This window comes from Rattus rattus, chromosome 13 (genome assembly GCF_011064425.1).
Source record: "Rattus rattus isolate New Zealand chromosome 13, Rrattus_CSIRO_v1, whole genome shotgun sequence".
Classification (NCBI taxonomy): domain Eukaryota; kingdom Metazoa; phylum Chordata; class Mammalia; order Rodentia; family Muridae; genus Rattus; species Rattus rattus.
Genome location: NC_046166.1, coordinates 31,410,327 through 31,432,781, shown reverse-complemented (window position 1 = coordinate 31,432,781; position 22,455 = coordinate 31,410,327). Strand labels below are relative to the sequence as shown.

General features: G+C 40.5%; 1 protein-coding gene and 1 non-coding gene across 2 annotated transcripts; one reads left to right on the top strand and one right to left on the bottom strand.

The window, feature by feature from the left end:
• The first annotated feature begins 229 nt into the window (after positions 1-229).
• Scrg1 (stimulator of chondrogenesis 1) lies at positions 230-22,024 on the top strand. The gene is made up of 3 exons (XM_032918800.1): positions 230-364; positions 18,772-19,024; positions 21,786-22,024. The coding sequence occupies exons 2-3, from the start codon at positions 18,783-18,785 to the stop codon at positions 21,838-21,840; spliced, it is 297 nt and encodes a 98-aa protein (XP_032774691.1). The 5' UTR covers positions 230-364; positions 18,772-18,782; the 3' UTR covers positions 21,841-22,024.
• Trnae-uuc lies at positions 19,290-19,361 on the bottom strand. The gene has a single exon. It is a non-coding gene; the product is annotated as a tRNA-Glu (tRNA).
• Positions 22,025-22,455: the final 431 nt, after the last annotated feature.

Genomic DNA, 22,455 nt, shown 5'->3' with positions numbered 1-22,455 from the left:
GTGTTTTTATTTATTTATTTATTTTTTAATCCCCAAGGCTTCAAGTTTTATTGCTAGAGACTCTGGATCATGAGTGTTCTTGTATAGACTAGCTATTTCTCTCTGTGACTAAACTGTTCAGTTCATTCTGCTTTGGAAGAGCCCAAGAGAGGCAGCTCCTGTCTCCTTCCACTCCCCCTCTCCCCTCCTTTCTGGCTGGGAGCAGAGACTGTCAATCCCAGGCAGAGAGACAAGGCAGACAAAGCTTCACTTGTAAAGAACCTCCTTCCAGCACCTCCTCTCCTCTCCTTTGCCCAGACTAACCCAGTGAGCTGGAGCATTGAAGAAGATTCTCCTGCCAATAACACCGAAAAGAAAGAAAAAGGTATGTATTTTTTTTCTATGTAAACATTTATATCATTTATTGTCTTCTAAGTTGCTGCCACAGGTGAGCAGAAATATATGTGCACGCTGAAGAGAGGGGGAAGACATAAAGATTGAGGCGTCCTTTAAGGCTCTAAAGGGATGGTGCGTGCACTTTGAAAGGGATGGGTCATGAGACAGAGCAAAGACCCTGATGAAAAGAGGATAGCAAATGTGGCTCCTTGACTGGGAATACCATTGGCCACATTTCCCAGAGGAGGCTGCTTGGTTGGTGTCATTCATTTAATGTGCAGATTCACTCTGCATCCAGTGCTCCCATCCCCACCCACCCCTCAGAATTATGTGTGACTGATAAAACACACAATCACTCGATCGGTCCTCTGCACAAAGTTAATTGTAATGTCGAAGAAAGCCAATGGTTTTGCCTTTTGAAGCTATGATTCCTGAAAAGAAACTGGTAGCAATGCACGACACAAAGAGGGAATTCATTGACTCCATACTTGGTGTTCTGACCATGGAACACAGCAGAGTCTGTGCTTGCTGAGATGGAGAGAAGTCTCTCCCTTCAGGACTTAAAATTCCTTTTAAGATTCCTTGACTCGGTTACTTGCACAGTCTATGAAAAGCTCTCCCAGCGGTTGCTTCTTTTCTCCTCTGATGAGTTAGTGTTTGTGGTCAGAACGAAATTAGAACGACACAAGGTTATCAGCATTACCTCATCGCACGCTGCACGAAGTTGAAAGCAGACCTCCAGCGACTATGTCGGCTGCTTCCTCGAGGGTAAAGGTATCCTGAGGACTCAGGATGCCATGTGTGTTATCTGTTTTCTATGCCATTTCTGTCCCTTGACATATGCTGCCTTGAGATAGTCATTTCAGAACTTGGCTGCCCTAGCAAACCCCCCTCTAAGACAGTTGATAAGAGAAGCAAGAGATGGAAACAATAACCGATTGTGTTCCAGTGCCCAAGTGAGCATAGCAAGGGTAACAATTTTAACATCACCCAACTCCCATTTTGAAATCTCCAGTGTCAAACATTAAGGGCTGGAGTTGTCCATTGATTTTTGCTGGCTTGCTTCTCTCCCGTTAGCTGTTGACAGACATCTGAGAATGGACTGCTCTCTCAGCCTAATTCATCAATGCTGTGTTATTCCACTGCCCTGAACACTGGTTCCCAGAACTGGCATCAGTTACAGCCATGGCTGCTGCACCACAAGGGTCTGAATAGTTAAGCTGCATCACCTTGTTAGTTTTGGCCGTCACATAGTTTAGTTTTTCTTTTTAAGTCTCCATTTAACTCCAGCCATTCAAAAGCCTGCCAAAAACTCTCACAGAACTAAACTTTGCAATTCCCTTCCAAACGACAGAGCAGCGACTCAGTGATGCTAATGTGAAAATGCCTTCTTTGTAATTTTGCATCTTCTGCAGGGATGGTTTTTTTCCTGACAGTTTGTGTTGTGCCTATGTAAATGTTAAAGAACACCAATATTGGAATATAAACAGTATCTTATCAGGAGCAATATTAAGATCATCTGATTGAAGCTTAGAAAACCAGTGCATAACCAGTCTCAAAGGTTCTCATGCTCCTTCAGACCTACAGTTTTTCCTTGGGATTTCTTGCAACTCATATTCTCCAGGAGGAATTTTAAGGGTATGCACATGACTGAAAATAGAAAAAAAAAAAAGTAGAGAAACTTTCTTCAAAATGATCAGTCATCTCACTCTGGTTTGCATTTGAAAAATATAGTTTTGAAGGATTTGGTTGGTGTTTCTTGGTGGGGAGAAAACTGACAAATATACCCAGGGGACAACCTGTCCAGACACTGCGCATTTGTTATCTGAGCCTAAGGAAAGGAAGAGAAGGCTTCACTTACAACATATAATTTATTAAGTGTTAAAAAAAAAAGTCAGGAAGGAAAAAGTCCACCCTAAGTGCTTGCCAGCTCTGGAAATTTCCATCGCTGAACACTGAGCCTTGGGCAAAAGCACAGCTCTGTGCTGTGGCACAGACGTGACGGGCATGGTAGGACAACATATCTGCCTTTCCAGAGATTTATTTGTTCATTCTTTCAGTGAATATTTTCGGGCTTTTTCTTTAAGTCAGGCACTGAATCGGGTGCCTGAGTGATGTTTCTAAAAACTGTTTTTGAGCTTCAGGCCTTACCTTCATGATGTTGGCATATCCTCTTCCAAGCCTCGGATCAATGCAGACTTCCTCCTTGCCTCTCCTCAGTCTATGTTCTCTCATGGCCAAGTGTACAAGTGGCTATCACTGCCATAAAAAACTCATGATTAGGCTCATATGTCTACTTCCAACCTTGATATTTAAAGATTATATTCAACTCCTGAACTACTTGACATTTTCACTTCGATATCTAGTGACCATCCACATTTAATTATCATCATATTATTCTTGAAGTTGTATGAAATTGGTGCCTTCCAATTTAAAAAAAGATTGTGTGTGCATGTGTATGTGTATGTATGTGTGCATGTGTATATGTGTGTATAAGCATGTGTATGTGTATGCATTCACACTCTACGTGTATATGTATACCACAAGTGTGATTCCCTAGAGTTACAGGAAGTTTGTGAGCTGCTTGACATGGGTGCTGGGAGCTGAACTTCTGAGTCTTCTGTAAGAGCTGTAAGATACAAAAATGCGCTTACATACTTGGAAATCTCTCCACCACCTTTGCATTCTTTAAGAAAAGATTTATTTTATGTGCATGAGTACAATGGGTTTACTTGAAAGAGCATGATTCAGTTAATAGCAAAGTTAATACCAGTTTTCCTCAGCTTCCCACTCACGTGTCCTCCAAACCCAGACTTACCATCTTACAACCCTGTCCTTTCCCCATTTCCTTCCTGGCTTATAATTCCTTTCTGCTGATTTATCTTCTACACAATCCACAAATGTTCAAGTTTTCTTGGACTTTGCCCTGGCTCAGTTTCCTCTCATTCACCATTCTGTACGCACCACCAAACTGAACAGTAATGCTCAAAGTCTACGTGCCGGAATGTCAACTGCTCTCTTCCCTATACTGAGATGCTAGTTGGTATTTATTCGGTTTTTCCCTGTATTTTCAACGCAAAATAAGTAGCTTTTAGTCATTTTTAAAACTGTTTTTTTTTACAAGAGAGAGAGAGAGAGAGAGAGAGAGAGAGTGTGTGTGTGTGTGTGTGTGTGTGTGTGTGTGTTTTAATAATTTATGTGTATCATATTGTGTATGAACCTGCAAAGGTCAAAAGAGGTTCTGAATCTCCCAGAACCTAAGTTACAAGCAGTTGGAAGTTGCCTGAGGTGGATGCTAGGAATTAAACTCCAGTAAATGGTTTTAACTGCTAAGCCATCTCCTCGGTCCTTAAACATATAATTAACACACACACACACACACACACACACACACACACACACACACACACACACAACCCTGTTTAGTAGGTTTTTGTTGTTTGTGTGTATATGGTTTCAGGGCTGACCACTCTGTACTGGATAACCAGAAAGGGGCTCATCTCTGGGATAGGCTAATTTTTCCTCTCCTGTGTAGCAATAATCCTCAAAGAAAAAGATGCTATTAATTTGGAAGTGGAGCGAGGCATAGGAGGGGTGGGAGGGAGTAAAGGAAAGAGGAAAGATGATACAATTCTATTTTAATTAAAAATGTATAACAAATAAAAATCAGCTTAATTATTTAAAATGAAAGGGCAATTACGTTCTAATACGGGCAATCAAATGGAAAGGAAGTTTGAGCAGCCAAGAGCCATAAAATGAGCTCAGAAACAAAAGTAGGTAAGACAAAAGACATTGTAGCAATCCAACGAAGAAATGAGAAGAGGTTGGAGAGGGGGGGCGGAGGGGGAAGGAAGAGGAGAAAGAAAAGGGCCCACAATGGCTAGATAGAAGATCTTATAGAAAAGCTATAGAACACTGATAAAATTAAGCTATAATTTAGGACATAGCTTCAGAGTGAAAGTTAGAAAACCCATGCTGGGCACTGTGGTGCTCACCTTTGATCTCAGCACTCAGAGGCAGAGATAGGCAGACACTTCACGGCCAGCCTAGTACATAGCAAGTTCAAGGGCAGTCAGGGCTGCATTGTAAGACCCTGTCTTAAATACATATTCGTGTGTGAGTGTGTGTGTGTGTGTGTGTGTGTGTGTATACACACAACAACAACAAACTTCAAATGCATTAGTTAAAGAGAGATGTTTCTTTCTTCCCTCCATCACCCACACCCTCCACCTGCACCCAAACCTTTGACAGAAACCTAGTGAGAGAGATTAAAGCTAGATGCTTGATACTGTTGACTCTTGTGATTAAACACACACACACACACATGCTTTTAATTTTTTTTACATACATTCATATATACATTGATTGATTGATTGACTGACTGACTGACTGACTGACTGATTGTGCTCAGGGAGAGTGGGCATGCAGGAGGTTCAAACAGAATCTGTGGGAGTCAGTTCTCTCCTATTTGGCATGCTCTAGGGGACAGAACTCAGATCTGTCAGGCTCAGCTCTTGCTATGTAGCCCAACTGGCTTTGAGTGAGTCGCTCATTTTCCTCTGCCTTGCAAGGGCTGAGATTGGAGATGTGGACTAATCATACCCAGATCATGCTGTTAATTTTGGTTATTTATATTTTGATTAGAAAATAATCCCATCTCACCTGCTTAAAGTTGCATGATGTCTAGGACATTTTCCTAAAATAAAATAGACAAATCCCTTCTCTAACTGCAGATTGTCTGTGTTGAATAATATAAGCTGTATATTAGAGATACAGTTCATATTTATTATTCCCATCTGACTTAAAATTATAAGAGAGCACCTGAACTCAGTAGCTGTTACATGCTGAGGGATCTCCCCAGCCTAAACATTATAACTTCGTTTAAAACTATATATATTATATATATATTTATATATAAATACTATTATAAAATTATTTTATATAATATAATGTATAATTGTGTTAAAGGAAGGAAAGAGAAGCAATCTACTTTATCTGCTTAACTGAGCAAATATTTTGAGTGTTTCCATTATAGCAATAACTGTTGGAAGAACCAAGAATACCAGATGAACTCAAGAAAATGAAAATAATAAGGGTAGCCTTTACCATTGGTAACTCCACTCCACATGTGCATGTGTGTTTATTATATATATATACACACATATATATAACATAATATACTTTTCTATAAATATAAATGTAAATACATAGATATACATACATATATCTCATATATACATATATATCACCTCATATCAGACAATAAAGCAATGCAATGTGTGGCTCATATTTGTTGAATGAACAACACTGTAAAAACACATTTTATCTTGGGGAAGGACCTGTAGAGATCTCACTTTATCCCATTTGCCTGTTTGTATGTGCATCTACCCATGTTTATGACCAGAGGTCAGAAGAGGACATTGGGCACACCATCCCACCACCCTCCTTATTACTCTCTTAAGACAAGGTCTCTGCACCATGAGATCACCACCCACAGAATCCACTGACTGGGACTCATGGGAACTTGCAGAGATCAGGGAGTCAGTAGGGGTCTAACCTGGGTTCTCTAAGCATCTGATACAGCTAAGCAGATTGGTGTTCTTGTGGGAATCCTAACAGTGATCAGGGGCTGTGCCTGACTCTTTTGCCTACTTTTGGGGCCCATTTCACTACTATGCTGCCTTGTCCAGCCTTGGTATGATGATACGTGCCTGGACTTATTGTAGCTTGTTATGCCGTGGGAAGTTTATTCTTTACTAAGGTGAGGTTGAAAGGGGGTGGATCTGAGGGAGAAGGGAGATGGGAGGAGAAGGCGGAGAAGGAGAAGAGGAAGAGGAGGAGGGGAGGAGGAGGAAGAATAGGAGGAAGAGGAAGAGGAAGGAGGAGAAAGAGAGGAAGAGGAAGGGAGGAGGAGGAGGAGGAAGAGGAGGAGGAGGAGGAAGAGGAGGAAGAGGAGGAAGGAGAAGGAGGAAGGAGGAGGAGAGAAGAAGAAGAAGAAGAAGAAGAAGAAGAAGAAGAAGAAGAAGAAGAAGAAGAAGAAGAAGAAGAAGAAGAAGAAGAAGAAGAAGAAGAAGAAGAAGAAGAAGGTGTCTTTCACTAAACCTAGAGTGTTTTGGGCCAGCAGCCACCAGGGCCCCAGCAATCCTCCTGTCTTCACATCTTGTTCCCTCCACCTAAGCCCTTGCCACATTAGCTCTGCAGTTACGAGTGTGCAGTTATGCTTGGTTTTTTACATGGGTACTGGGGATTTCGACTCAGGTTTTCATGCTTGTGGCTGTAGTAAGTGCTCTGACCTGCTAAGCTATATTCCCAGGCCCAGCTTTCATGTACTCTAAAAGACTGCACGAACTTCTTAGGGCAAACCTGAGACCTTCTCATACCTGTTGAGCCATCAGGCAGTAGGGCAATTTCTTGTAATCATATGTTTGTGCAAGCATGTGTATGTACATGCACGTTTGTGTGTGTGTATGCACATGTGTAGTGTGTGTGTGTGTGTGTGTGTGTGTGTGTGAGAGAGAGAGAGAGAGAGAGAGAGAGAGAGAGAGGAAGAGAAAGAGAGTGTGTGTAAATTGCTTACCTCTCTATTCTTTCATGTTCATTTCTAGTAAGGTTTTTACTAAAGACAAATATCAGATTAATATCTTCCCTTATACCTCTTCACATTTGTGCATGCGTGTGTGTGTGTGTGTGTGTGTGTGTGTGTGTTTGTGTGTGTGTGTTCCACATGAACATCAGAGAATAACATGTAGGAGTCAATTCTTCCCTTGTACCATATTTGGATTCTGGAAATAGAACTCAGGTCATCCAGCTTGACAGCAGGTGCCCCTACCCATTGAGCCATCTTACCAGCCCAGAATTTATCTTCTCAGAAGCTTGCTACCATTTGTAAAGACCACCCTCACAGCTCCATGTTTTCATGTTTACTTTGCACTACAAGAACTGTGGATTCAACTAAGTAATGCCTTATTACTATCAATATTCAAGAAGTGGAGGTACTACTGGTAAAGTCACCCGTATTATTTTCATTTTCTCAAATTCATCTCATATTCTTAGTTCTTCCAACAGTCCTTGCTATGAAGGAATCACTAAAATTATATGTTAAGTTAAGCATGATGAACTAGCCTTGTTTCTCCCTTTTTTCCTCTGACACAATTGTTCAGGAACTATATTAAGTCCAACACTAGTGCACCCCTGACTTCCTCATTTTCTCAGTGTTGACTGTACTTCCTGTGAACACCCTTGCTAGCTTGTTCTTCATCTGGGAGTCTAGCACACCCGACAAAGATATGAAGGTCAGGTCTTGAAGAAAACAATCCCAGGTTATATTTTAGAAGCTTCATTTTATCTAGAACAAAGAAAAGAGAAGGATTATTCCAGAGTGAAAAGTGCATCCTGCGTGGTTCAGTGTGTAGACTATGATGGTACCTAGTTATATTTTGGGATCCATCCAATTGCCACTAGTCTTAGGCAAGTGCCAGGAATCAGAGGGACCACAGCTCAGTTAAGGAAGGGTAAGAGACAAAGAGAACTTTGGTAATTTAGCCTAAGTATTGAAATTGCCAAGGAGGAGCACAGCTGATACTTAGAATCTGTAAGACAGGGTGTCAGGTCACATCTCTCCAAAGATGGGTCCACACAGTGGGGACACCAAAGAGTTTTGTTGCTGCTCAATGCAGAGTAACAGAAACCAGACTTACCTGCTCCACAAAAAACACTTTTTAAAAAGAGGGAAAAGTGTGAGGGAAGCCTTTCAGTCAGGAAGGATGCTGACCCCTGAAACAAGAGGAGAGCCCTAGTGTTGCCCCCCTACTACTTCCTTAAGACAGACCCTAGGCTGCAGCTCAGGGAAAGAAAACTCAGAGCCCAGAACTAAGAGTCGAGGGGACTATTTGTGGTGGCTAGAGACTGAACTCGAGAACACCAGTCACAGACAGGTACTCAGAGAGAGAAAACCCTGGAAGCCTTCAGAGAGCCTGAGCCAAATATTGGTCAGGAAACTGATTAGTGTGTCCACATGAGAAAACTATCCAAGGCCATAGGAGAAAAATCCAAAACGATTATGAAATAGAAACCCTGGCTACTCAAGTAGGTTAGGAATAGTCACAGCAATGTTGAAAAATTAATATTTCATCAGGCATTGGGTTAAATACTTGGGAGGATTTGATCTCAGTGGAGAATAATTATTCCAGGACTGAGCATTGCTCCGGAACCACCTAACAAAACTTAAGGTAAGCTCTAAAAGAGTGAAATAGATCTCAGGGCCAGCGCCTATGAGGCTTCGGGTTCAAAGTTCACTATCCAAGAAGCAAGAAACTCTAACTCACAACAGAACAATTGATCAACTGAAATGAAACTAGACTGATGAAAGCACCAGGATTAGTAGGCAGGACGAGAAAAGTAGAAAAAAAAAGTTGAGAAAAGTATCTGTCAATGAATTAAACTACAATCAGTAAATATATCTTTCAAACCCAAGGGTAAAATAGAAACATTTTCAGATACACAAAAATTGAAAGGATTAACCAGAAGCAAAGTTGATCTACTGGAAGATTAAAGAGTGGCCTTCATACAGCTAAATGCTACTGTTAGATAGAACTATGGGTCTCCTGAGAAATGGAAAGAATTAGAAGTTGAAATGATTACATGAGTAAATGTATCATTTTCTCATTGATTAAATTAATAAGATATAACTGAGTAAGGAAAATATACATTGTGGTGCACATACACATGAAAATGTCTAAATACATACTTAAAAAGGCAAGACCTTAGAATCATAGAAACACATGTGACAGTGTTGGCAGCAACATGAGAGGTCTCTGTGTTCTTCCTTCCTTGTAGACACACCAAGTCTACAGCAACTCCTAGATTCATTTCGTCTTTGTGAGCCATCCCAGTCACTAGAGAGACTCTTACACTTTGGGCGAGTGCACCACCACACAAAAACAGGTCCAAAAGGTGGAGACACAGTCTCACTCACCATAATCTCTACTTCTGGCACAGAGTGCTATGCGATGAGAAGGGAACCCCAACTCAGTATTTCCCGGAAGAGTAAAGGAAGGAATTGGATCATGCAGCTAGCATCCTAACTTTTCCTGGCCCTACCACAGGAACTGGCTTCTGTCTTTCTTGTTCAGAATGTTAATAGGGCCAGTGTGTACTAATTCCCGAGGAGCTACACAAAATAAAACAACATGAAGTCACTTATCACAGCTCCTTCCTCAAGTCACAGAACAAGAAGAAAACCTAGGAGCTCTCAGGAGAAGGCAGGCGGAGTCAGACCGCGTCTATAACCTCACATCTGTTCTCAGTGCCGTCGAATGGACCGGCTTTGGTTTTGCTTGTCTTTGAGCGGTGACAGGGCCAAGCATATACTATACAAAACTACAAAGAAAATATCGAACTTAAAACAGGAGTGCTTCACTGCAATTCAGCTGAGTACAGAACAGGTCGGCGAAGAGATCCAGCTCCAAGTTTTTCCTTGGAGACAGGGAGAGTTGGGCCACACTATCAGCATTCTATCTTCCCGGAGAGCTACTGATTGGCTCCCGTCTTAGCACTGATAGGCATATTCTAGAAACCTGCAGATAGCTTAGAGCAAGGACAGCTGTTTGGGACTAGCATAAAGGTGGAGAGCCCACAGGGGAAACTCTTTCCCTGTACAAAGCTGATTCATCAAAACTGGGAAAGGTAATGGGAGTTCTTTTGTTTGTTTAAATCTCTAATGTGCAGATATATCAATATACACATATACACACATATCAACAAAAATGGAAAAAAATAGGGAAACAGAATCCAAACCAAAGAACAAGATAAAAAAAAGTCTAGAAATTGACCATAATGAAAGAGAAATGTATGATTTACTTGACAGAGAATTTAAAATAGTCATCCCCGGGATGGAGATTTAACTCAGTTGCTAAGCATGTTCTTAGCAGATGTTGCATGATGTTCTTGCAGAGGACCTGAGTTCATATCCTAGTACCCACGTAGGCACCATACAACATCCTGCAACTACAGTTTCAGAGGACACAGCACGATATTCTGGTTTCCACAGACATCTGCGCGCGTGTGCACGCACGCACGCAGGCACACACACACACACACACACACACTCACACACACTCACACACACTCACACACACTCATCCACTCACACACTCACACACACAAATAAATCTTAAAGAATTTTCTTTGAGGATAGAGTTTTATGTTAAATATTCTTAACATAATAAGGTAAAAAATGGGTATTTGAAATGACTGCGGGAGTCTCGGGTTACCATGTAGTCCTGCAAATAGCACAGAAATGGCATTAAGAAACCCCAGTCACAAAGATAAGAATCTCTTAAGGGGGTTGACCCAAGTTCCTGAGGAACATACACTTTGTCAAGAAGCACAAGAAAGGCCTGAAGAAGATGCAGGCCAACAGTGCAAAGGCCGTGAGTGCACTCGGAGGCCATCAAGGCCCTCGGGAAGCCTCAGGCCATCAAGTCCAAGATGCCAAAAGGCACCAGCCTCAAATTCAGCCGTCTGGCTTTCATGGCTCCCCTCAAGCTTGGGAAGAGAATTGGAAGCCACATGGCCAAGGGTTGTAGGCTCTGCGGTCCAAAGCCCAAGGTTCAAACCAAGGCAGAGGCCATAGCTCCAGCTAAGGCCCAGGCTTCAGCTCCAGCCCAGGCTCCCAAGGGTGCCCAGGCCCCTGTGAAGGCCCCATAGAAAAGGCTCCTGCCAGTGTGAAGACAGACGGACTGCTGTGACACACCCACCTACACACTATGTGCAGATGACCAGGGTCCTATGCTGGTTTTTTTTGTTTTTTTCTTTTTTCTTTTTTTTCAGAGCTGGGGACCGAACCCAGGGCCTTGCACTTGCTAGGCAAGCGCTCTACCACTGAGCTAAATCCCCAACCCCAAAAATGTGTAGCCCAGGCTGGCCTCGAACTCGTGATCCTCGTGCCTCTGCCTCCTTCAGCAAATCCTACCGGTGTGCGCCACCACAACTGGCCTATGCTGTTTTTACAAATAAACTTGAGGCAAGAAAAAGAAAAGAAATAGAAAGCAATAAACAAATAAACATAAAAGGATGGAAATATATTCATAAGGTCCAGTATTATAAGGACCAATGCAATTTCAACAAAAATCCCACCAGGGTTTTCCTACAGAAATTGGCAAGTAGATTCATGCACAAATACAAAAGACTTAGACTTGTCAAAAGCAAAACAACAACAAAAAACCCAAAAGAAAACCAGAAAATCCTTTATCAAAGAACAAAGTTGTAGGGTAACTCTCCCTGATTCAGAGAAAAGTTACAAGGTGACAGGAAGTACAACTTTAGTTTGGAATAAAACATACAAGTTGATGAATGGGAAAGAAGGGACAGCTGGGAAAGAGGCCACACCTATAGTAAGGTGACTATGTGTCTGCGACCTGGCCAGGAAGCAGCAGCCTTCTGAGGCATCCCTGTGGTCCCTGCTGGAGTTTTGGCTCTGACTTTGTACTAAGAAATGTCAGTACATTTGACAATGGCAAAGGAGATTCAATAAAGACAAAGTAACCCTTTAAATAAACAGCACAGAAATTATTAGACAGCTACATTCGGAACTTGGATGAACCTAACGCATTGGATATGAGTAACTAAATGGACTGGGGAAGCAACGTGAAACCTAGAACTATAAAACTTGAGAAAACATAGGAGAAAACTTTCGCTTACTTTGGAAAGGCAATGCTTTCTTGGATATACAGAAATATGGCCTATTGAAAAAGGAAACAAAGACAGAAATCACACTTTACCAATTTTGAGAATTTTTCTTCTTTGGAAACCTTTACTAAGACGAAGTGGTAAGTCATAGACGCAAGCAAACAGATGTGGTAAAAACTCATATCCCAATATATGCAATATATGGGCAATGTGGCAATATATGTAGAATCCTCAAAATTTGACAAAGTCTTAGTTTGTTTTCTGAGGCTGTGAAAAAGGCCATCACGGGAAGCAACTCAGCCAGGAAAGGCCACTTCCTCTCACACTTCCAGGTGACAGCTCATCACTGAGAGAAGTCAGGGCACAAAAGACAGAAGCCTATAGGCAGGAACTAAAGCAGAACCCCAGAGGAAGGCTGTTCATTGGCTCACTAGCCTCACTCTCAGCTGTCTCTCATATCACTCAGGACCTTCTGTAGGGAAGAAGTACTGCCCACAATGAGTTGGGCTCTCCATGTCAATCAACAGCCAATTGATAATCAAGAACACTCCACACAGGCCACTGAGGCTCCCCACCTAGTGACTCTGGGTTACATCACATTGCCAAACAAACCACAACAATAAAAACCCAGTTGTCTTCTCTTCCTCATTCTTCCTTCTTCCTATTCCTTCTCCTCTCTTTGTCTTCTTTTTTGATACCTATACTTTGCATAAAAAAAAATCAAGGAATGAAACATATAAAATGTCTTACCATACTTCTATGCTTTGTTTTGTTTTATTTTTTGAGACAGGGTTTCTCTGTGTAGCCCTGGCTGTCCTGGAACTCACTCTGTTAGACCAGGCTGGCCTCAAACTCAGAGATTGAAGACCTGCACCACCACTGCCCAGCAATTAGCATACTTTTTTAAAGTCAGGATTTCACTAGCTTTGTTGTTGTTGTCTTGTTTGCTTGGCCTAGAACTTGCTATGTAGCACGCACAAGCTAGCCATAGTGTATAGTCCATCTGCTGTAGCTTCCCAGAATTACAAGCACGCAAAGCCACACCCAGTCACATTATTTTTATTCTATTCTATTATTATATTATTTTATTATATTATTCCAATTAATTTTTAGATGAGCAACAGAGGTAATTACGGGTTTTTTTTGTTTGTTTGTTTTTGGTTTTGGTTTTGGTTTTGGTTTTTTTTTTTACTTATTTTGAGGTGGGGCAGTCAGAGCACAAGTTGTAAGAGTCAGTTCTCTCCTCCCACTAGGCAGGTCCCCGGAAGTGAACTCAGATTCTCAGGCTTGGTGACACTGAACATATTCTTCACTAAAGATCACATAAGAAAAGTGAGTGAGAAATGGCAGTATATACTAATGAAATATCATTATATATCCTTTAAAGATATCTTATATAAGCATCAAAATACCTAAGATGTAAAAAGTGACCAAATCAGGAGTTGGAGACCGTGTACAAACCACACTGCTAGTGGGAACTGAAAACCACATAACCACTTTGTAAAAAACGGTTTGATAGTCTCTTTAAAAGTTAAAACACACTGGGGCCGGAGCAGTAGCTCTGCTGGTAAAGCACTTACTATATAAACATGATGACCTAAGTTTGAACCTAGAGCCCACATGGGCAAGAAGTCACACTTGGCAGCACATGCTTACACTCTTACCACCAGGGATGTGGAGACTGGAGGCCTGTGGGAGTTCACTGGGCAGCCAGCCTCGCCCATTGGCGAGACCCGAGACCTGGACCCAATGAGAGATCCTGTTTCAGGAACCAAGGTCGGGGCTGGAGAGCTGGCTTAACAGCTAAGGTCGCGTGCTGCTCTCACAGAGGAGCTGAGTTCAATTCCCAGCATCCAGTTGGTGGCTCACAACCATCTGTAAACACTGTTCCATTGCATCCACCTACATGCACGTGGTACCCATACAGGAATACAGGCAAGACATACATAAAGTAAAATAAATTTAAAAACTAGAACCAAGCTGGATGGCTCCTGATAAATGACCCTGAGATTGACCTCTGACTTCTTCGTCCAGCCCAGGTAGCTGTTCCACATGTACATATTTGCCCAAGAGTAATAAATGCTCTGATATTACAAAGACTTGCATAGATGTGTTCTCAGTACCTTTATTCTAACTGTCCCAAATTAAAAATGACTCAGATGTTTATTAACAGGTAAAAGGATAGATATACAATTTATAGTATATACAATGGGATACTTAGCAATAAAGCATGCACATCTCAAGACTACTGTACCGAAATAGCCTACACAAAGGGTTGTGTAATGTCAGCTATCCTATTCTAGAATATGAATATAGAACATGAATATCAGAAAGCAGATCGATGGTTGCTGGATGAGATAGGCAACAAGGACAGATGGACAAGTAAAGGCTGTGGAGAAAGTTAGATGCGATTGTAATTAATGTCTTGATTGTAGTGATGACGACATGGGAAAAACACATGCTTAACAAACTCCATGTTTGAAGTAGCTGCACTTTATTGTATGTCAATTTCACTTCCAAAAAGCCATAAAAAATCTTTACCCAGTGGGTGGAGCCTGTTTTGCCTGACAAAAATACTTCCTTAGAGAATGTTGGCTGTGGTTTTTCCTGCCGCACGATAAAGGTTCACAACGTGGTAGCTCCAGCCTTCTTGATAAAAGCAGTGTCAGGGGTTACTTGGTTTTATTTTTTTAAACTGTATCTCATGGGTATTAAAGAGGGGCTCATAGGACATAAATGACAATGGGAGCCCCTGGTAGCATTAAAGTTTAGCCATCTGAACACTGCAGGCGTGATGTACAAACATGCCATGCCAGCACTGGGTAATCTAGGATCTGCAAAAAGTCCATCTGAATGTTTAATATACTTATACATGCGATATGTATATGCTAGATAGTGATACACTGTAGAACTAATGTTTTGTTCTAATAAATCAGAGAATTTATACGTTTAGTAATGTTTGTAGAAAAAAAATCAGGTGTGTACAATTTTAAAAATTACAAGCCAGGTCAAAGATGACTAACTCAGATTCAAATATAAAATAAAACCTGGAACTTTCAGTTATATGATGGAATATTTTTATGCTCTAAACTTTAAAAAAAAATAAGTCTTTACTCAAAATTTCACATCTTACCTAAGATGAGTTCTTCATAAGCTGTATCTAGTGATTGGGAAGCTCAACTTTGCTAGGGCCCAGCCCCCAACAGGGTTAGGTACTGAGATGGGACACAGCTTGAGGACCTCTGGCTTTTAATTTTCTCTTACTGTTCTGCACCCTGCCCCATGGCTTCCGGCAGTTTAACTCTTCTGTTCTGGAGGCCAGTAGATAATAACTTCTGGCAATGAACTCTCTTTTCCTCTCCTGAGGCCAAAATCTGCTGGCCTCTGTCAATTGATTCCTGCTGAAAGAAAAGTTATGTGGGCTTTTTACTCCTTAACTGAGCCTTCATGAGCCAGAGAGAAAGAAAACAAAAAGGATAAAGAGAAAGCCATGTATACACACACACACACACACACACACACACACACACACACACTCATTCACTCACTCACACACACACACAAATACTCAGACAGGCCTGACCACCTGTCTCATCAGTTGCATATGCATACCTAAATATGTACACATAGTCCTACGTATATATGTATGTATGTACATAAAGACAGATATAGATATATAGATAGATAGATATGGAGAGAGACAGACATATGTATATACATATATACACATTTGGTAGGTGGAGCAGAGCCTCAGAAGACACATTATTTTTTTCTCCTTAAACTTTCTTGAATCAAATTAATCAAATTATTTGAATCAAATCTGGAATTCTATAAAGTCATTAATTCATCTAAACAGCATTAATTCATGGAAGTTCATCTTCATCTTGATGTGCAGGAAACTTGCCCAACAGAGTGGGCTATCACCAGGAAGTTATCAGTCGAGGCTGTAGGCAGTGAGGGTCCCCTGGTGTCCACTCACACCACGCCACATAAATGAAGAGCACGGTGATGACAAACAGAAGACAGAACGTCAGTCGCAAGAAGCAATCCTGGGACAAAGTCTCTGGGACCGGGATTTACCAGGACACCTCATCCCTGCAGAGCAAGATGGTAGACCGTCTCCAGGGAGCTCACTTGCCCATGGCAGCTCTACCTGCATGGCATCTGTCAATACTCTCATTTCCTCTCAGCAACACTGTTAACGTTCAAAGTGTAAGAGTAAGAAAGACGGACGCATGTCTGCTCGTGTGTGTGTGTGTGTGTGTGTGTGTGTGTGTGTGTGTGTGTAAATGATTATAGATGTGAGATCAGAAGAGGAATGGAAGAGGGGGAAAGTCATAAGGAAGGGAGAAGGGGAAAGAAGAAGGTAATAGAAAAAATGGATATGAAAGCAGAAAGGAGGACTTGGAAGTAAGAGTACGGGGTGGGGATGTACATGGGGGAGGGGTGAGAGGAGGAGGGCCCAAGGCACATGTGTATGAGAATGCCAATTTGAAACCTATTTCTCTGTATGTTAATTAAAAACAAATATTCTTAAAGTGCAAAGAGAAGTACAAAGAGAGTACCCTGTATTGCCCTATGATAGAAAGATAATATTGGCATGTTAGCAAAGTGCATATGCTACGTATGGATTCTGACTCTGAATTCCACACTATGTTGCTATTCTTCCTTTACTGCAAAAAGCTCCACTTCCCCCAGGTCTAATACAAAAGCTAGAGAGATTGTTTAGATGCATGACGACTCATTCAGTCTTGTGTAACCACCATTAAAGAATTATCTCTGTAGGAGTTATATTTGTCTGGTATGACCCCCCAAAGACTAGTGGATAGAAGTTTTGGAAAACTATTTTACAAAGAGTAAAATGTTAAAACTATGTCAGCAGAAGTTTGCTCACTTAGCAGAAGTTATCTTTCATAGGCGGTCATGGCCATGCTACGTGATTAAGAGATAATTTTAGCCTCCATTTTCTAGTAGCAGATACTTTATTTGGGAATTTTTTTTGAAAGTCGAATATTAAGTTTGTAACAAAAATGAGTCCAAAGATTAATCCTGGAATATTTGAAAATAATTGGAATATATATACATATATGTATATGTATATATATGACATTGTCTGTGAACTGTTAGGTTTAGATTTTTCTAAACCTACTTTATTTAGGGTTCTTGAATGTTTCAACCTCCCTTTTAACTTACTGACTAGAGATTGGGGAGAAAGAAGGTTAATAGGAAAAGGGGCTTGTGGACCTAGAAGTGGTTTAGAAGTAGTTCTTTGGAGTGATTATTACCAGCAGTCCAATCGAATAGCAAACACCAAACACAAATCACTAGCAGTGGCTTCCTCTATCCAGTAGAAACAGCAAGGCTCCCCCAGTCGGCACAAGTCAATGGAAGCAGCAGGAATACTATGAGAAGTTCTCTGGCGTGTTTCTATCTATGACGTGAACACCCATGAAGACCAGGAAGGGTGCTGCAAGCATGAGCATCCTCTCTCTGTTTTTGGGGTTCCATTTGTACTCTCTCCACGCCCTCTCAAGCATCAGCTCCCACAAAGTGTCACATGACCTCTCAACAAAACATCCTCTCCCAAGACAGCTTCCAGAAAAACATCACACATGTGACACAACTGAGTTTCCAAAGAAACTAGAAATAAATACCGCTTCAGTAAATATCATCATAAATAAGTATTTTTGTCTCTGTCAGGGTGGTGTCATTGTCTTTGACAATGTTATGGTTATCTGGTTATCCCGAAAGGTCAAGTTTATTGTGTTTGGTGATGCTAGCTGTTCTACAAAGCTTTACGAGTTTATATTACCTTTAAAGCAGTTGTTCTTGAGTGAGTACACATAAGAAATGTGCGAACTTGGGTACCTTATTAAATGTAGATTCTCATCCTTAGTTTCCTCTTCCTTAGCACTTCCCATTCAATGTGTGTGTGTGTGTGTGTGTGTGTGTGTGTGTGTGTGTGTGCGTGCGCGCGCGCGCGCGCGCGCATATCAACATGAGCATGAGCATGTGCACATGATTGTGAGGACAGGACAGGCACATGCATGCCATGACACCTATAGAGACGTCAGTGGGTCAGAGGTCTTCTGTGAGAGGTTAGTTCTCTCACCATCCACCTCATTGACATTGTTCCAGCCTGTGAGCTTTTGAGCCAATTACCTGTCTCCTCCCGCCATCTCATCCAAAGAGTGTTAGGACCACAGAAGCATGCTGACACCTGCACCTTCATGGCTTCCAGAAATCAACCTCGGGTTCTCAGCCTAGTTTGGCTAGTGTCTTTATCAACTGAGCCCCATCCCTGGCACTCAATATGTGTTTAAAGGGTATTCAGACACTTGAATTTTTTTGAAACAATTACAGGTTTATTTAAGACTATAAAATAATGTAAAGAAAATCCTATAATATCTTTTATATGATTTCCCCAATAGTATCATCTTTCAAAACTACAATTTAATAATGCAGAGTGCTGCATTGCTATATTCAGAATTTTTTTAGACAAGTATTTCAAGTGTTTTTGCTTTAAAAAACAAAACAAAACAAAAACAGTGTAAAAGATTAGAAAGGTACACTGCGAGAAACAAAAAGAACCTGGAAAAGGCTAACTCCCTTTGCATCCAAGTTTCCACATGCAAAAGTTTATGTTCAGATGAATCCTATCTTTTAAAAAACAAATGCTGACCTATTTTGTTTGTTATTCTTTATCAGGAACAAGAGCCATGATGAAATGTGTGGTCCTTGTCATCCTCGGGCTAACTTTGCTGTTGGGAGCGCAAGCCATGCCTTCAAGTCGCCTCTCCTGTTACAGAAAGTTGCTAAAAGATCGTAACTGTCACAACCTTCCAGAGGGCAGAGCCGACCTGAAGCTGATCGATGAAAATGTGCAGCATCATTTCTGGGAGGGGAAGGGATGTGAGATGATCTGCTACTGCAATTTCAGTGAATTGCTCTGCTGCCCCAAGTAAGGGAAAGGCACTTCAGAATGTACTGCTATGATATATTTGTAGTAAAACCTCTTTTTTTTTTTTTTTAAGATTTTTTTTATATGAATGCACTGTACCTGTCTTCAGACACACCAGAAGAGGGCATCAGATCCCATTACAGATGGTTGTGAGCCACCATGTGGTTGCTGGGAATTGAACTCAGGACCTCTAAGAAGAGCAGTCACTGCTCTTACCCACTGAGCCATCTCTCCAGCCCATAAAAAAAGAACACCAGAAGCACCGTTCCCTGACCGGGAATCAAACCCGGGCCACGGCAGTGAAAGTGCCGAGTCCTAGCCACTAGACCACCAGGGACACACATAAAACCTCTTAAAATATCATCTCTTGCTGTCTTACATAGGCATCTTCATCTTCCAGCAATGATATAAAGATACATTTCTCTGTGATTTTTCTCTACACAGAAATTTAAAATATGGAAATCTACACAAATGCATGTAGTACAATGTGTCCAACTTTAAAGTATTTTAACATTATTCCTATTTATTTATAAGGTTGCTCCAATTATTTTATCACGATTATAACAACAACCCCAAAACACATGATTTTGGTTTTTGAGTGTTGCATAAATGTAACATTCAATGAAGGTTTATTATGTACCAGTGATAATAAGTTTTTTATAGGTATTAATAAATATCATCCACTCAATAGACTCATGGTTCAGTACTATGGGTTTTTTTGTTTTGTTTTGTTTTGTTTTTGATTGGTTCTGGTTTTGCTTGTTTTGTTGTTTTTGTTTGTTTTGTCTTTTGGTTTGTTTTTTGTTTTTTGTTTTTGTTTTGCTTGCTTTGTTTTGTTAAGTTCTTTTGTCTGTTTTGTTGGTTGGTTTTGTTTTTTGTTTTTTGGGTTTTTTTTTTTGTTTTTTAGCTCTGGGGTTTTCTCAGACTAGATCTCAACTATAGCATAAGCTGTCTGGAACTTGTTGTGTATACTAGACTGACCTTGAGAAGGTGAACACTCAGGGCGATCCTCCTAAGTGCTAGGTTCACAGCATGAGGTACTGGACCTGGCTTAGAACAGTTTCAGAACTAGGTTTGCTGAAACTAATCACTCTTAAATAAACTCCAATCCCATTTGCTTTCAGGCCCGTCCTAGTTGTATACCATTCTTGTTGAATGACTGTGGTAGAGTTGTATAGGTGAGAAGATCTGAGTTGAAGGCTGACCTGGGTTACATAGTGAGACTGTCAAAACGCAAGGAAAACTTAGCCTAAATAAAATGGTGCAAAATACTGCATCAACCACTGAATTTTATGTTCAGTTCCTACTAACAACAAGAATTGATTGGTAATACAAGTGAGCCTCAAAGTTGATATTGTAAATAATTTGAAAAAGCAATAAACCTTATTTTAAATTAAACAAGTTAGTAGACAGCATCAAGTAAGTCATTGGGACAGAAAATGTTAGTAAGGGTTTTGGGGGGATTTTTCTAGTTCTACATATAAGTTAATTAGAAATGAAATAATTTTGTTCAAAGCAATTTACGTTTTGGAAATTTGGTATATGTTATATATAAAAACATTGGGAATTAAATCAATACTTTTAGTTTGATTTTAAGATTATTTTCATTTGATCAAGGACTGTTTCAAATACTGTGATCTTGGACATTCAATTCTGGTTCAAATTGCTTTCAACAGCTGATGTCCTATTTCCATCCTTCTAAGAAACATGCAGGGTAGAAAAGGGAGACACTAAGGAAGCTCCTCCCAGGGAAGGCAGACGGGTGTGACCAGCGATACCTCACAGAATCAGCTTGCTATTGTGGAGACAAAAACCAGGTCCAGACCCAAATAGTTCCCCAAGTGAGGATTCCAGAGCACTGCCTGTTCAATACATCCTTGTCCTTGGACCGCAGCGCAGACTGAGTCAGGAGCTGCGCAGGGCTGGCCTTCCCATCAGAGTCCAACAAGGCTTGCAGGTGATTCTCAAACATGAGGATGCTTCAGAAGAGCTGTACTGGGTGATGCAAGGACACGTGTTAATTTATCCCATGAATCAGTTTTCTATACTACTTAGTAATTAAATAACAACCATTATTAGAATGGCTTTTTTTTTCATTATTGGATTGTTAAACCAACATACTGCTGTGAGCTTATATTTATTTTCTGATATAACTTTGTGATTATTACTGTTAACGTTTAAACAGAAGGTTAAACATTAAAAAAAATTCTCCTTAACTTTGAGGGTTTTTTTTCCAATAGGAACAGAATCACTTTGCAAACTATGTTTCTAGTAAGTCAGAACCACATAAAATTTATACTATTCCATGCGTGTTTCATATTACCTTATGCCATCTTTCCTACTCCCCCCCAAAGACTGGCTTTTAAAACATGTTTATTTGCATACAATCAGGATAGTTCTTTAATGGTTTTCTAAGAAATATCTAGTGATCTGACTTTTAACCCCAAATTTAAACTTCATGACCCATTTCCACATCAAAGAACTGAACTGTTTAGTATAGGTTTTGAAATAACCTCATTTTTCCTTTTATTTACAGACAAATAATAGCATAACATCAATGGTAAGATGGTGAAAGGAAACTCAAGTCACTTTTTGTGGTCTTTGTGCCTCCTGTGGGAGTCTTTTACTCATCTTTTATATTTTATTAGCCTACAATGAATTGTCTTCTCTAAAACACAAAGCACTGTCCATTTTTAACCCAGAAAAGAATAACATATACCTTAAACTTTCTGCTGAGTTTAACTGCTGTTTTTTCTTTCAGAGATGTCTTTTTTGGACCAAAGATCTCCTTTGTGATTCCCTGCAACAGTCACTGAGGATCTGCCTGTATTCTGGAAAATGCGCTCCCGAAGTTCTACACCGTCCCTAATTTCCCACAAAACTCCATCAGTAACATTTCTGACTTCCGTCCAGTGTATCCAATCCAGCATAGATTCTATGAAGTCTTACTTGCTAGAGTAAACTTGGGCTAAAATGGTAATAAACGTTGTTTCCATTTCATTTGTCTCTGTGGACACTGTTAGGACTGCTAAACCTGTTTGGCTAGAGTTCTAGTTAGGAGCTCACTACATTCAGTCAGAGTCCCGACCCCTAATGGAAAGTCACAATCCTGATTCACAGACAGAAAACTTCAGTTGTCGGTTGTCACTTTTGACCAGGCAAATTGAATAGAGAACCAGGTAATAACCTGGCCTTTTTGGAAGGAATGCTACACATTTTCTATTAAGAAAGAAAAGAACCTACCCTTAGGTATTATTATAGATGACACATCTTTAAGCACATTTTAATTTTGCTGTTTTGAAAAAAAAAAAAAACCTTAAAGGTAATATTCTTCGTTCCATTTCTCCAACTCGAGTTTTTAAGATATACAAGTCAGAACAGAATTTGAACACCATTCAAACACAAAGTTGTATCCCTAAGACCACAATACA

Coding starts and splice junctions, on each gene's coding strand:
- Scrg1 (XM_032918800.1), top strand. CDS start 18,783: ATGATGAAATGTGTGGTCCTTGTCATCCTCGGGCTAACTTTGCTGTTG. Junction 19,025..21,785: donor GAATTGCTCTGCTGCCCCAA/GTAAGGGAAAGG, acceptor TTTTTCTTTCAG/AGATGTCTTTTTTGGACCAA.